Source organism: Scleropages formosus, chromosome 2, assembly GCF_900964775.1.
Source record: "Scleropages formosus chromosome 2, fSclFor1.1, whole genome shotgun sequence".
In the NCBI taxonomy this organism is placed as follows: domain Eukaryota; kingdom Metazoa; phylum Chordata; class Actinopteri; order Osteoglossiformes; family Osteoglossidae; genus Scleropages; species Scleropages formosus.
The window spans coordinates 560128-576292 of record NC_041807.1 but is presented as its reverse complement, the minus strand read 5'-3'; the positions used below and the strand labels follow the sequence as shown (position 1 = coordinate 576292).

Here is a 16165-nt window from a genome sequence, read left to right as displayed (position 1 = left end):
ACTGGCCTCTCCAGTCTCACATTGTCTGCCTCATTAACATGCTGTTCCAACTCTTCTGTTGTCCTCTTTCTCTTTTACCCCATAGAGCTATTATGAGTGATCTACACAATGGCACCACTACCACCAACTCACATTGTTTCGTATGCTGGAGAAGCGTACATTTTATTTATTTATGTATGTATTTATTTATTTTCCGTGCAGGGGACTTAAGTTTGGGCACGAATATTTTCCGAGGCAAACGAATTCTCTGGCTGCAGCACCTGGGTGTTTCTCAGTCGCTTGCTGCCACGACTCCCAAGACCTGCAAATCCCGCGGTATCCACTCTGCCCCCTTCTGTCCACCAGCCCCCCAAATGCTTTCCCACTTAAAGAGAGCTCTTTGAACATCTGACAACAAAATGCTATCTCTTTGTCCCATTCTGCCTCTCATCCTCCCCGAAGCTCCGATACTGGTTACACAAGTGCGCTCTGTGCGCCCCGCACTCGGACCACGCACCAGGCCTGCCATCTTGCTGGGCACAGATAACATAGATTAGCATGAAGCCTCTGTGCTTTAGAAAGATTTCATCCTCTCACTTGGCCTGGTGCTCTACACCAGCTACTTCTGACTTAAGTGTTCATGCGTTTTATTTGCCGGATTACGTACCGTCAATGGAAGGCGCAGCGAGAACAAGGAGGACGCGTTCACTCTCTCAGATTCCACTGAAGCTGCGCTTTTGACAGCTGCTTTTTTGAGTCAACATGTTTATTCTTGGTTGACTTTTTTTTTTTTTATTAAAAAAAAAATTCCTCATTTTCAACCCAGTTTAGTCGTTTCCATTTTTAAATCTAACTCAGGCGTCTCGTTTGTTTTAAGTTTTGCGGCTCAATGGGAAACAATCCTGTGATGTTGAGCTGTCACGATGTGTCCTCCAACACCCTGTTTTCTCCTCCTTATTTTCTTTTCTTTGCTTCTTCTGTCCGCTGCCTCTCGTCATGTCCGTGTCTCTCTCTTGCTTCCCCTCCTCCCCCTGACTCAATGCTCCAGTCCCAGTGAAGTGGAGCCCAGAGGTGGTACACTGGGGCCAGTTCACCATGGACAGGGGCCAAGTCTGGATATACCCCTCCATTCAGTCTGGATATTATTTCTCCTGGAGATCGATGGCGGGGGGGGTAACTGGCAGCAGCCTCCTGCCAGCAGCGCCTCTCCAGGCCCAAGCAATAACAGGAATAATGGAGCAAGACAGAGAGCGAGATGCCTATCTGCTGTATTTGTGTGTGATATTTGTAAGAGGTAATATTTATACAGAGCGCTCCTCCGGGATGTGGACACCTTTTCTTCCAGCTTATGAGTGTATTTGTTCATCTGGTCTTTGTGTTGCGCTATCGCTCCCGGGCTCCGCTCAGCAAAGCGCACTCTCAATGAAGCCCCTTATCAACACCTACCCAAGTTTTAAATGAGTCTCATTGAACAGACACATATTTTGTGTGTTAATGCCTGCTTGCGTGTGTGTCTGGCTTCGTCCGTACGGTTACGTGTTTGCATGTTTCTCCACGTCTCTTCTCCGCTGGCAGCAAAGAGTATAGGAGACCAGGGTTTAATAACTAAAAAGTTGTTGCAGATGGTTCTTCTTTGCTATAACTCTGCGGAGTAATATCCATCTGCCATGGTAATATTGAACCGATGAATGATTCTCAGAGGATCAGGGTTGTTCTTTATTTATCTTTTGCATGCACTTATGGCAGTTTCTTTAAGAGTGCACAAACAGCATCAGGCCAGAACTGGCAGCACAAGGGACAATCATGTGGAGACATAAAGTGCAGCGCCACAAACAACAACGGAAGTTGGTTTCACGTCTGCAGCGTAAGACACCCCGGGAACTCCTGCCAACGGAGCATTCAATGGGACTGACACATTAACATAATTTTTCTCCAAAACCACTTCCAGCTAAGTGCAGTCATTTATATTCACCTGATACTTTTCTCCAGTGACTTACAATGTCAGGATACCGATAATTAGTTATTACATTTCAGTTACTTACCCATTTGTACAAACACACACACACACACAATGTCTACAACCCCTTGTCCCAAGTGGGGTCGCGGCGATCCCGAGCCCAACCTGGCAACACAGGGCACAAGGCTGGAGGGGGAGGGGACACACCCAGGATGGGATGCTGGTCTGTCGCAAGGCACCCGAAGCGGGAATCGAACCCCAGGCCCACCGGAGAACGGGACCCGGCCAAATCCGCTGCGCCCCCTCACCCATTTGTACAGCTGGGTAATTTTTTTTTTTCTTTTTTTCAACTGGAGGAATTTAGGGTAAGTACCTTGCTCAAGGGTACTACAGCCAGCGGTGAGATTCACACCCATGACCATTAGGTCCAAAGGCAGCAATTCTAACCACTACAGTACCAGCTGCCTACACATTTACCTATGCTTACAGTTTTACCACAGCAATGAAGGCAAAGTACCTTGCTTAAGGGTAATACAGCAAAAGGTTATAACGAGATTATACCCATGTCCTTCATGTCCAAAGGTGGTTTGTCTAACCACTACGCTACCTGCTGCTCCACACACACACAGACACACACAGTAAAAGCTATTAAATATCCATAAAAAAATGACAGCTCATAAAGTGGCAGGTGGTGACCTCTATGCTTCGCCTACCTTTCCAATACAATATGCTGTTAAATTTCTGAAGCCCTGAGGTTTTTATTTGCGCTCTTGGAGTGGAGCAGTTAACATGGCTATCCTCCAATTTCTAAATCACATGAATCACATCCTGAACCATTCGCATTCTAACATTTGTTCGTGATCTTAGAGCAAAGCCCCTGCTAATGTCAGCCTCAATTTAATAACTGTCCTCCTACTACCACTTCTTCTTCTTATTATTATTATTATTATTATTATTATTATCATCATTATGGGGGGGCGCGGTGGTGCAGTGCGTTGGACCAGGTCCTGCTCTCCGATGGGTCTGGGGTTTGAGTCCTGCTTGGGGTGCCTTGCGATGGACTGGCGTTCCATCCTGGGTGTGTCCCCTCCCTCTCTGGCCTTATGCCCTGTGTTGCCGGGTAGGCTCCGGCTCCCCACGACCCCGTATGGGACAAGCAGTTCAGATGATGTGTATTATTATTATTATTATTATTATTAAGGTGGGCACGGTTGCACAGCGGGTGTGCCCTATTTCTGCTCTCTGGTGGGTCTGTGGTTCAAGTCCTGCCTTGTGATGGACTGGCGTCCTGTCCTGGGTGTGTCCCCTCTAGCCCTGCGCCCTGTGTTGCCGACTTAGGCTCTGGCTCGCCGCGACCCCACTCGGGGCAAGTGGTTTCAGTCAGTCTATCATTATTATTATTATTATTATTATTATTATTATTATAATTATTTTTGCGTGGGAGGCATGATGCTGACTACGCCCACACCTGACATGGATTTACAGACGCACCTGGTTAGGAATCGAGCACCAGTCTGACCTTCTGAAAGAATCAAAAAATGATTTCAGAAAGTAGTAGATTTTAGGAGCATTTGTGATTTTGTGCTTTGTTTTGAGTGGATGATTTCTGGATGAATGTTGACTTTGACAGATCAAGCTGTCATGCTGAGTTTTCTAGTCATTGTGTGTTACTTCTGCGCTTTGACTCATTCTTGGACCTTTTGTGTTCATTTGTTAGTTGTTGAGGCCAAAGCCATTTAGTTGTTCAGCTGAGTTGTTTCACAGCGAGCTGCTCATGCTTCGGTCTCCGCTATGGGAAAGAAAAATAAAGATACATGCCGGTCGACCGCCCACCGTTCCCTGCCTGGTTGCTCCTCAAATCTGCCACGTTCATTGCTATTTCTGTATCATTTAACTAAATTTATTTTTTAAATTTATACCCAAAGTCCTGCTGTAAGTTTCAGGAGTGTGGAAGTGCCAGCTTCACTATGCTGTAGTCACTTTTATTTTACAGCAGTGTAACTCGCACATTTGGTTCAGTGCACAGAGATCAGAAGTATCTCTTTCTCAACTTAGTGTTTATAATTTGTATATGCAGGGATGTCAGTATGTATTACGTGACTGGGAGCTGACCCTTGGTGGGCTGCTGTGGTTATTATTTCAGTGTTTTTGAGCTCTTTACAAACACTTTCAGTGGGTGTATTAGTCGTCATCTCTTTAGATTTTTTCAAACGTATGCATGAATATCACGGAAGGTTGCTGTATGAAAGTGCACGATGGTGGCAGCTTAAATTCGTGGAAAAGAAAATGAAAGTCCTTAGTGACCTGAGAGATAATCACAAAGGTGTGGAGATGTATGAGTTCGGCCCTGCTGCGACGAGGCGCCCCGCTGGATTGCTGGAGGACCGTGGGGGTCTGGGCATCTCTCTGTATGAGAGGGAACATTTGCTGCCCACAGAGTCCTATGTTTCTGTCTGTCCCTCCCCGCCGTCACCGAGTCGCCCACACTCGCCTGCGGCAGCTTCAAGCTCTATTTAAGATGGAATAATTCTACGAGGACCCCCCCCTCCCCGCCAATCAGTGCTCTTCCACGATGTTTGCAAAACCAGACTCGAATCATGTGGTCGACGACGTTCTCCTCCATTAGGAAGGCCTGGCTAAAAGCGTCATCCGTGGACATTGCCCGTACGGTAAGAGAAAGAGGAAAGACGAGCAGAGCGGCGTCTTCTCGCGTTGAACGCGGAGGTGGCAGTGAAGGTGCGGGTGCAGGTCAGCCCTTCGTTGTCAGACTCAACTCCACGCGGCCCTCGTGAACGCACGTCACATGGAGGAAAAGCCTCCAACTGTTGTCAGTGGTGTCCAGGGGGTGCGAAGCTAATTATGTTTCCTGTCTGAAGGTAAACAAACAACTCTCTGGGAAGCGGCACCACACGGGCGCCGGCGGGCCGCCGAACGAGAGCAGCTGCACCTCCGCAGTCTCATTTCACGCTGTCTGTTAACCCTGTAACAATCGCGGCCTTTTCTCTCTCGGTCTCACGCAGTGAAAGGCTACAATATTATTTATTGTTTTATTATTTACTTGCTTGGCGGAGGGTAAGCGGGCACTTTTATCTGAAGCTTACAATTTCACACTCGCCCGTTCGCGCCGGTCCCTGTTTACCAAGGCAGTTCAGGTTAAGCGTTTCCTGCTTAAGGCTGCGGCATCAGCCTCCCTTTCCTGGGATCCGTACCAGAAGCTGTTTGGTTTAAGTCCAAATCCGGCAGACTAGCTTTTTTACGATTTGCAGAAGACTTCTTTTGACTTGATACTCAGTCTGTGATGGTTATGTGTTTGGAAATATTCGCCACTAAGAGCATTGCCGCTCTAAGTCTGCTGTATGTCATATCATAAGGGATCGAGAGAAGTCTGCGGTAGCATTCGAAGCAGGAATTTGGTGTTGAAACCTATTTAAACACAAGTTGCTGAATGTCACTCTGTGGACTGAGGAGGCATTTTAGCGAACAGTATTACATCAAGAGCCCTACTCTGAAATATGAGCCTATATTCTGTGTATTTCTTTTTTTTTTTTGCCCCAGGAACCTTGGCCCAGCTCTTGTATGTATCCGCTAAAGTAATTTCATACCTGGGCAGGTTTGATTCCAGAGGTGTTAGTATTTTAAAATAAATCAAGTGATAAGTCCTTGCATGTCACTAAAATTGAGGTACTGTACCAGCATACATGTGATGCGAAATCTCAAAGTGCATCCAAAGACTGCTCTGAATCTGCGTCTGTAGTCTTTAGAAAGCAGTGAGGGCAGCAGGAATCCATGTGCATGTCAGTGTAGACAGAGTACGTAGTCCCAGTGAGTGACACCCAGCCTCCGCTAAGGCCCTGACACCCCAGAGCATGACCCTGTCCATCAGGGGTGGGTGCCACAATGTAAAATAAATAAAATAATTTTTTAAATTGGTCACTTATGCAATGGCATACAGTACTTATAGCAATTATTAATTTCACTAGTATTCATCCCTTTAACTTAAGTGACTTCTAAAAACGAGTTCTCCACAGCCCGTTTATGTCTGTCATAGTGAAGGGGTTGAACAATGATGCACTCCGTTATTTTCTGTTTCATATTTCTAATTAATTTAAAACTGATTTGTAGAAATGTTTTCACTGTTTTCCAGCTGATCAGTGCCAACAGAGCCTAATTAAATCTATAGCGATTCAGTGTTGCAAAACAATAAAACATGGAAACCTCTAATAGGGGTGAATGCTTTGTACAGGTACTCTACCGGGTTTGCATGGTGATACAGCTAGGTACTGAAAGAAGCAGTGTAGGTTGCTAAAGCGTACTATAGTATGGCCCTGCCAGCACCCACGAGTCCAGTTCTGAGTCCAACTTAACCAGAAGACCACCCACTCACAGAGAGCTCAGCAATGAGCTGGAAACGGTGGCCTGGCAGTCGAGGCTCCGGTTAACACACAGCACAGCGGATTCCGTGTCTGTCGGACACAATGGATAAAGCTTGTTTGTGTAGCTAGTGAGCTGTGACTGTAGGTTCGAGCCACAGGGAGGATCTGCCACACCACTCAGCATGTCTTATCAGAAGAATTCAGATGAAATCCTGCAATTAGATGTTTTTTTGCCTCTAGTTTTCACAAATGCAGTCATGCAACATTTGACCAGATGTTGAGGTAGAGGGGTGGGAGCAAGTTTGAGTCCAGTGGTATGAACTCTCTTATATGCGCTCTTGTCTCTCCACCATTTACACCATTAGAAAGATGTACTCATGAATGGTCAGTAATGCATGCAGGATTAAAGGTGCCCGGTATCCCTTTATGCATCCCACACATTCTGTTACATTTCATTTTGTAACATCAGGCTCCCTTATACCACATTATTTTATTTTCTGTTATTCTGTAGAAGCAGGTGTGAATCTGCAACGTGTGATGGCTTCAGTTCAGATGTTAGTTGGACGTCTCCCAGTGTTTCTCCAACTCGCTAAAGTCTTCTGATGTTCCTTCAGGCCTGAAGGATCCCTGTAGCGAGGTGACTTGCAGCTACGGCAGCACCTGCGTCCAGTCCTCGGATGGCCAGTCGGCCAAGTGCATGTGTCCCCTGTCTTGCGAGGGGCAGCGTGAGCAGGTGGTGTGTGGCAGCGATGGCAAGGACTACCCCAGCGAGTGTGAGCTCAACAAGCAGGCCTGCGCCAGCCAGAAGAACATCCGGAAGCAGCACGCGGGACCCTGCGGTGAGTTCGTCAGTCGGTCCTTTCTCTTCCCGTATGCAAATTTCATTTAGGGTTTCAACAACCACCTCGCTTCAGTGCAACAATGTCCCGTGTCTCTAATGTAGAAATCAACTCAATTTAGTGCATCTGCCCTATATGCAGGAGTTGTGTCAGGTAAAGCGCAACCTCCTATTCATCATCTTCTCTGCTGATCGTCTTTCTCAATTCACATTTGTTCTTCTTCAGTTCACTCTTCTTGTTTACCAGGCCCTGCCCAACGTGCTGTTGGTTTGCCCTTCCCTTGTTCGTGTTTAATTTAAAACAAATTCCCAAATCAGTGTGAAGTGTCTGCAGCTCTACTCCGCGTGGGCAGTTGGAGAGGAGTTCTGGACAGACACATTTGTACGGCGCTCTAATCCCAGAGGCATGGAACTACAGTGGCCGCCCAAAGATGGATGACCTCGACCACATATCACCATCCAACTGATACGTCCAGTGGGACAGAATGAGATTGTTATGTGCAGGATACCCCCGGGAGGGACAAAACAGTGGAAAAAATGGAGCTGGAGTGAGTGATGGCGGGGCTGGCCGGCGCTCTCCTCGCAATGCTCCGGGGAGCAGACAGAAGCGTGATGTAGGGGTGCTGCAAAGGTGTTCGGATGTCATTGCCCCTGCTTTTCCATGGAGAGGGACTGTACCCTCCTGCCACTTCCTTCCATTATTCAGCCCTTCCTTTTCCTCACACATTGCTCCTAATCTAATCAGCAGTTAGATTCATCTTAGTAATCTTATAGTGATTTCTTTTCCAAGTCCTTTTGTTGAAATTCAGTATTTTCCCACGCAGTTCTACCTAAATTCTGCTAACTTTGTGCTATTTTGTTGGAAACCTCACAGCTACTGAACTTATTGTACTTATCCTCACTTTTTTGTCATAAATCCTCTAAACTAAGGGAAACGAGTTAAACGTAGGTTTCTGAGGGGTTAAAACTGCCCCACGTGTGTCTGTAACCAGTTACCATAGGCAGACTCGAGAGCAATAAATTATAAGGATTACAGAGGCTGCACTTTTTCTTTATCCTGGGGCTCCAATGATGGAAGTAATTGAATAGAAAATAAAATCAGCCTAGCTTAAAATAATTTACTAATTAAGCTCCTTTCCAATCTGCTACTGCATTTGACCTAAAGCCATGCTATGCTATTTACTATCCAGACAGTGACTTTAGTTTATTAATTTGGTAGCTGAACACAATAAGACCCCGCAGACACCTAAGGCATGACTGCCCACCCTGTGTTTTGTAATAACACTTACAATAGTTCTGGTCCCCCTTGTTGACTGGTGGAAATATCATTCCATTTATGTGTTCAGCACTGTGGAAATACTGTTTTGAATAAAATTTGTTTACTTCTGATTAATTCCCTTAGGTTAATACAAAATGTTGCAGTTACGTCAACATTAGCACACAGAAAACTGAGTACAGTACCAGCTGGAAATGTGAGTACACCTGGGAAACATGGGCAGAATGAAGGAGCTGGAGGAAGAGTGAAAGCGAAGCAACCCACAAGTACCCTACATCTCTGGCAATTGCTGTAGGGTGTTTTCCTGCTGAATTGAATACCTCATTTAAAAACAGTTTCCAACAAGTATACTCATACTTTTTGCCGGTACAGTAGCAGTCGATAGTTGGGGGGGGGAACTGAAACTGGAGAGATGCAATGAAAAATTGAAAATGATTTTTTTTTTTTTTTTTAAGTTTATTTGCTCAGTAATAACCATCCATGCCTATTTATAATATCTTTAACATTACTTAGTCCGTATCTCAGTTTGCATTATTTATGATGTGTTTACCATGATGGTAATGATGTGTTTACATTATCTTATTTATGGGTAAAGAGCATTACATATTGCAGTGCATTGAAAACGAATTAACCTGCAAATCCATTTCTCAAGTTTAATATAGACAGTGAACTGGAAGATATTTCAGTTAACATAAACCACCCTTCCTTTGTGCACACCCTGAACATTCCTACGTTTTTTGTTTCTACAAAATTGTACATCATAAATAGATTATTCCACTCATGTAAATGTAATCCTCTGTTAAGGTAAATTAAACTGCAAACCTCCTAAAACGTATTGATGCTAAAATTGTACGCTTTAATTTAAATACTGTGTGTTCGGATGGAAGAACATTAGGGACGGTATCACAAACACATTGTTCACCTTTAAAATATTTGATGAAAGAGTAAAGGCTTAATAAAAGAAGCACAACCGGTGAATATGTGGAAAAGCTCACTACAGCTGGGAGCACATCACTGTGAAGGACACGCTGCTGTTGCGAACTAGGGGTGCACCCACTGAAGCCTGTAACAGACCTACAAGAATCTGGGAAATATAAGCTACAACCTGTGACATAATCCGTACAAGAAAGACGTCTGCTTGTTGGACACTGCGCACATCCACTACAACCTGGGACACATGCTGTCCAGTTTCAGCACAACTACTGCGACAATGATGGCCAGTGCAGCATAACAGCAACATGCCATCTAACATGATGAAACTCACAGTCGGAAGACATCCAGACCAGCCTGGAGCACACCTACTCCAGCAAGAGGACAGGTGCACATTTTCCGACACTGCAGAATAACTGCGGGGAGAAATGAAATTCGGTTCCAGGCCCAGGATGAAACAAATGGAATTCAAAATTCATTTCGAGAAGTTTAAGATCTCAGGAAGTTGATGCAGTGTTCGTTTCATTTTCAGCTCAGTCCATCGTGATTTATTGGTCATACCTGTGTACATGGTACAGTCAGTAAGTTCGAAGACTGGCTGCTGTGCGACACTGCTATGTCCATTGACTTTCAAGTACAGCAGCGCAACCCAGTGGCCAGTGTTAGAACTTACTGACTGTAGTGCGTTGATTGCAGAGTGCAAGTCCTGATTGCACATTGCGATGACATCAGTGGCTTGCGGAAGCAGTATTGCTGCTTGGAAGGAGTGTCGAGGGACCTGTTAGTTAAATGAAAGCCAGTTTAATTTGCTTTGCTTTTACATCACACTCGTGGTCAGGACATTTGGAAGTTTCTGTGTCTGCATTGTGTCTTCTCTGCCCTGGGATGAGAGTGACTCAGCTGGGGGCTGGCTGGCCTCTAACACACCATCACAGACAAAGCTATTGTGTCCCCTTCTGCTACTTCTTTCAGTCTCGATAATTATGTTAAGACTGGAGCTTTCTATTCGCTGACCTGGACCGCGGCCATCCCTAATTTATTAAAATGTCGCAAGCCTACAAGCTGTACAGAGTCTCTACCCCAGCAGATGGAATTTTTATATAGCCTTAACTTTGGATTTACATTTTCTCTCAGCTTGCTGTGTGACAGATATGTCCAGTGTGGCAAAAAGTATCCAGGGATCAGCACTGTCAGTGTTCATGTTAAATAACATGATAATTTGCAATCAGTGCTGCTAGTGCCTGAATGCAATTCAAATGATATTTTTCTCCACATTTTTCGTGGTCATTGACAGCCCATCTGTAATTAAAGTGTCACTCCAAGTAATTATGCTTTTTTTCCTAAATATCCGATATTATGCCGTTTCTGTGCGTCTCCTTCTCCACCTCAGACCCCTGCAAAAACAACCAGACCCACGCCCACAAGGCTTGTCGAGTGGAGCCTCGCACCCGTCGGCCCCAAACTTTCCCCCTCCCGAAGTCGTGTCCCCCAGATGCAGTGCCGCTGTGCGCCAGCGATGGGCAGACCTACGACAGCGGGTGCAGCATGCAGCTCACGGGGCAGTTGAAAGGCATCGTCCTGAGGAAGGTCCACAGCGGGCAGTGCGAGGAGCACGGTGAGCTCGGTGCTGTCTTTCTGCTCTTTGTAGCTGGCATTTGAGGTCAGCAGCTGCCGTTGAAGTTGGCAGCAGTGACATCCTTGTACAGTGCAAGTGCATTTAAAGTTTTTGGTCAGAACTGCTTAACGCAGTCATTTAATTCTCTGGAAAGGTTGGAGAACTTTGGGGTAATCCTGACATTGGGCTTTGGTCTCACAGGCGCAACACTGCTTCTCAAGACCAGTTACCTGAATCCAAAGAAAATAACCTTGATTAAATTTTTTAAAATCCCACTCTATTAAATGCTAAGTTAGAAGTATTGAATTCCCCTATTAAAAAATAACAGTACCGTTAACACTTTAATGCACTTCTTGAATGGCCCATCCCCCCAGAAGGTACTACTGGGCCTTGGCGTCAATTAAAATCTTTATGCTTTTCTGTGTTGGTTCTTGTCACATTTGGATGTTAATGTACAATTTATGACAAACTTAAGTGGAGAGAACAGATGTACAGCCACTTAACTGTGTGATGTGAAGTCTGCAGTCATGCACATCTGGAGCAAAACACTGCTTTTCCTCTCTCAAAGGCAGAAACGAAAATGCGTGCTGGGGTAGAATACTGAAATAACAAATCGATAGTTATTTGCTTATTGGACCATTTTTCTCCTTTATATGACCGGACGTTCCGCTAAAGTCATTTCAGATTTAACACCGTGTTCAAGACCGTGACAGCAGTGGCTCTTCTGAGGTTTGAACCTGAAACCTTTTGGTCTTAAAATCCAGTGCATTGATTGGATTTCACCCTGTCAACTCATCTGCCGTTTTCTGTACTATTTAACTCTCAACATGTTGAATTTATCCTTCATTCTCCCATACAAGGGAATTTGACTGAATTTTTGGTAACCGTTATTCACCATGTAATAAAAACAAACTGTGTCAAGGCATGTAGTGTTAAACTTAATCTCAGTATCAATAAGTCCAATTTCTTGCTGTTCTGCAAGTATGGCTGCATTTCTAATGTACAAGTTCATGTGGCTGGAGCTGCGCTGTGTCTTAACAAAGAGCTCAACCATATGGGGAACATGCTGAAATAGGCTTTGTGAACCGTCTTCGCTGCACACCATGTGTCGCTGTCTGTCTGTACGGCTGTGCTGCCCTGTGTGACAGTGTCCTGATATCTCTCTGGCTCTGAACTTCCCCGCCACAGAGAGCTGCAAGGAGGAATGCAAGTTCAACGCAGTGTGCCTGTTGGACCGGCTTGGCCCGCACTGCTCCTGCGAGCCCATCCGCTGTGACGGCTCGTTCAAACCGCTGTGCGGGAAAGACGGCCGAACGTACTCCAACGACTGTGAGCGCCGCCAAGCCGAGTGTTTGGCCAAAGTCCACATTCCTGTCAAGCAGCAGGGTCCTTGTGGTGAGTCCTGGGGTAATGGGGGTTGAGTTAGGGTTCGAAGGATGAGTGGAACACAGTGGGAGCTTGTTGGTAAGCTCCACAGGCTGATGGGTAGATGGACGATGTGGGTGGGTGCCTCGGGGAACTGTGCTAATTGGGATCAAACAGTAGACTGCTGCTGTTGCTGAAGAAACTGATGAAATAGATGGCTAGAGGCAGGGATTATAGGGTAACTTAACTGGATTAATAGGAACAGAACAGCGAGGGTTGAGAGCCTCGTGCCTGAAATCGGTGAACCACCCATCTCCTCTCTTTTCTCTGTTTAACATTTTGACCTTTGCTGATGTGGTTGGTGTAACTGTCTCCTGTTTGTGTGAGAGATAACATGCAAACTTTCACCATCTCATGCACTGAGCTACATTTCCCAGCCATGCCCTGCCATAGCATGTGCCAGTAATCCTCCGTACCATGTTCCATGTATGGTTCTTTGCACACTTCAGTGGTTTGATGTGCAGGTTTCTCCTCTTCTGTGTCTTTGTCTTGGTGTATTTGACACATCTAATTTCTGTTTCAGTCCAGTCCAACCTTCTGTCCCTTTGTCTGGGTGGTGTCCAGTCAGAGGTGGCACTGAACACAACTCTCGATTCAACCTGTGACCTCTCTCGGGTTTGACCTGTAGTGGTCATTAGCACCTGGAAGACAATGAGAAGGACTCGGTGTGAATATAGTTGTGGACGTAGGTGGAGAGCAGCTCTGTGTCATGTTGTGGGGGGTCTGCCACCCTGCTCAGCCTCCCCCATCTCTCTGGAGCCCCTTGTTTGTGGGAAAGGAACCATGTTGAGGTTGGACAGCTCTTTTTTTTCCATGTCTTGTGTGTCTGATGCCCCATTTCCTTTATCCTAGGTCCCTCGTAGTTCGACTTGCATGAAACACAGCATGGTGGTGCTACCACATTCCCTACCTTGCTTGCCCCCTCAAATACAGTTCCCACTCCTTCACTACACACCTCAACCTAATAAGTGGTGTGCCTTGAACCTGGAACAGTCTAAATATGCAAAAAAAAAAGCAGGATTTTGCAGACTGTGTATAAAAAAAAATAAATCAGTATGAATGTATGGCTACCCAGGCATTAGAGCTCTGTCCACTGTCCACTTTGCTAATGATGTGCTGGTAAAAAATGCAGAAGACACATCATGTAAAGTGAAGCCATACTGGCCAGCCTGCCTGCTTGCCTGCTTGTCTGCCTGCTTGCCTGCCTTGCATACTACTGCTGTCTCCATTTTAAATGGTTCTCATTTACTGCGGTAAGAGCAGCACCACTGCCGTAACACTGATCTAATGATCACTGTTGCCTTGTTCTTTCCCAGAGATGCATAAATGACAGTGTGAAATGACCTGGTTGTTGTTTATTTTGCCTTATTTCGTTCCTTCTGACTTAGTTAATGTTTCAGTCCCTCAAAATGTAGCCCCTGGCATGTTATGGTACGTTTTCTTTATTTATTAGCAAAGTTCGTTTATATTTACATATGCAGCAAACTGCTAGCACATCACTTCTGGTCTGTGTTTCCAAGTGGGTGGAGCCAACATTGGATAGCTGGACAGCGGCTCATGGTCCATTGCTGACGCATGTATGTAATAGCAGAACGGGTTCTGTATCAGCAGTGACAGTCTCTCGCTTTAATGATAACGCACACACGGGTTTGATAAAACTCACAAAGAGAAATAATGGGAAGATGAGTGATGAAAAAGCCTGTTAGTGTCATTGTGCAGTGCTCATCCTTCGCATTGCACCTGGCAGCACATTCATGTGCTATTTCATATTCATAATTAACACATTGGATAGTGCAGGCCATGACCTATTTAATATAGGCGCAGTCCAACAGTTTTAGTTTCAGGGGTCATCTGTGACCATCTGGCAGGACTTTCCCAACCCGGGGCAGGTCACTGAACCAAGAATTTTGTGGGGCACAAGACACAGTACTGAGAATTCTTGCTTCAGAGTCCAGTGTGGAATGTGGCTGTACCTTTGTTTTCCTGCTGTGATGTATGTTTTTATATGACTGTACAGGTGGTTCGACTTCACGATGGTGAGCTGGCCATATACATTCAGTAGACACTGTTCTTCGAATTTTGAATTTCGATTTTTTCTCGGACAAGCGATATGTGGTGCGATACTCGCTTGCGATGCTGGGCAGCGGCAGCGATCTGCATCTCCCAGTCTGCCACGCGGTCGCTATACACATACCCGCCTGTATCTACATTGTGTTTTGTGCATCCATAATATCACAGAAATGCCCATCTGTGTCTCCTGTTACTGGTGGGAAGAAGAAGAGGAGGGCAATTTCTTTTGAGGAGAAACACAAGATAATTGCCCAGCATGAAGGTGACAATCTCGTAATGGCCATTGCACGTGTGCTAGGCTATGATGTTCGGTGGGTTAGGTGTATTACATTTTCGACATGATATTTTCGACTTGCGATGGGTTTCGTGGAACGTAACCCCATCATAAGTCGGGGACCACCTGTATATACTGTATGTATATTGTGGAATTTGTCGGTCACCCTGTAGGAGGCAATAAAACTCAGTCTGAGTCAGAGCATATTTTCTCGCAACGCCGGCCAGCGGGAGAGCCCCTAACTGGAGGGAGTCTCCCCAATCAGTCCCTTGTTGCTATTTTTATTCATGCAATCGCTTACATATTCATTAATGGGCGTTTATATGGTATTTTTTCCCAAGCTCAGCTCTGTTTTACACATGTGCTCTTTCACCTAATTTCATGCCATGTCTTGTCTTCCTCTTTTCACATGTCACAACTAGATGTTTCCCCTTTTTTTCCCCTCAGTGTTGTCTCAACCTTAATCTCTTGTGCATGCAAAAAAGTACTCTTCTCAATTTTTCTAGGCTTAAACACATGGGTCAACACACTTTGTTTTGCAATCCGGATTACACACTTTCTGCAAGCACAGGATATATATCTTTGCAAGCAACGGTCACAACGACCCATTTACTCAATCGTTACGTATCCTCTAGCCTACTAATGCCTTTAAGTTTAACACATTTAGTTTAACTCCACAATATATAATAAATAATTTATAATGTATATATATTTCTTGAGAGGTACATTTTCTTCCAGGTAGAGGTGCTCCTCAAGTTACAACGTGTGACTTATGACCACTTGGACTTACAATGGCTGTCCCATTAAACACCTTATTGTGCGACTTCTGAGTCCTCATGTTCGATCATAACGTGTAAAAATGAGCATCCTGTCTTCTGTACGATAATATTGGCTGGATGGTCTGCCACAGGGGACCCATGTCTGTGTTTCTTTGGTCCCAATCAATGTTTGGGTGTCTAGCAGTGATTTCACAGTGCATACAAAACTTTTTGTTTGTGATTCCTTTCACATTACTTTTTATTTAAAATGGTTAGCAAGGGAGAACGTAAATGTTCTGGTGGTGCTGAAAAGAAAAGTGGAAGACAATAAAATGAAATAATAAAGTGAAAATAATAGTGCAGCATGAAAATATAAGACTGTGTTGTGTTTATATCATTATTCTATATTAGAATTCTTTTAACATGAATAATGTGTGAAATTAGTGAAAAAATATAACAAATCATTCATGCCTATTAATTTTTTATATTCGTATTGTTCATGCAGTCTTACTTATTTCCTTTCATACATGATTTTCAACTTACAACAAAATCAGCTTACATCAGGGTCATAAAAACAGTCCCCTGTGGTAAAGTGAGGATTACCTGTAGTCACTGTAGGCCATTTATCAGGTGCTCAAGGTGACTGAGTTGTACGTCACTTTGGAGAAAA

At 44.9% G+C, this 16165-nt stretch overlaps 1 protein-coding gene across 4 annotated transcripts in view; it reads left to right on the top strand.

The window, feature by feature from the left end:
- Nucleotides 1–16165, top strand: part of LOC108933886 (agrin-like) — a 210151-nt gene that overhangs the window by 123202 nt on the left and 70784 nt on the right. For all 4 annotated transcript variants that reach the window (XM_029246878.1, XM_029246873.1, XM_029246888.1 and 1 more), the window contains 3 exons: nt 6924–7148; nt 10744–10968; nt 12157–12363. In XM_029246878.1, coding sequence (XP_029102711.1) covers nt 6924–7148; nt 10744–10968; nt 12157–12363 — 657 coding nt within the window. The remainder of the gene's footprint in view (nt 1–6923; nt 7149–10743; nt 10969–12156; nt 12364–16165) is intronic.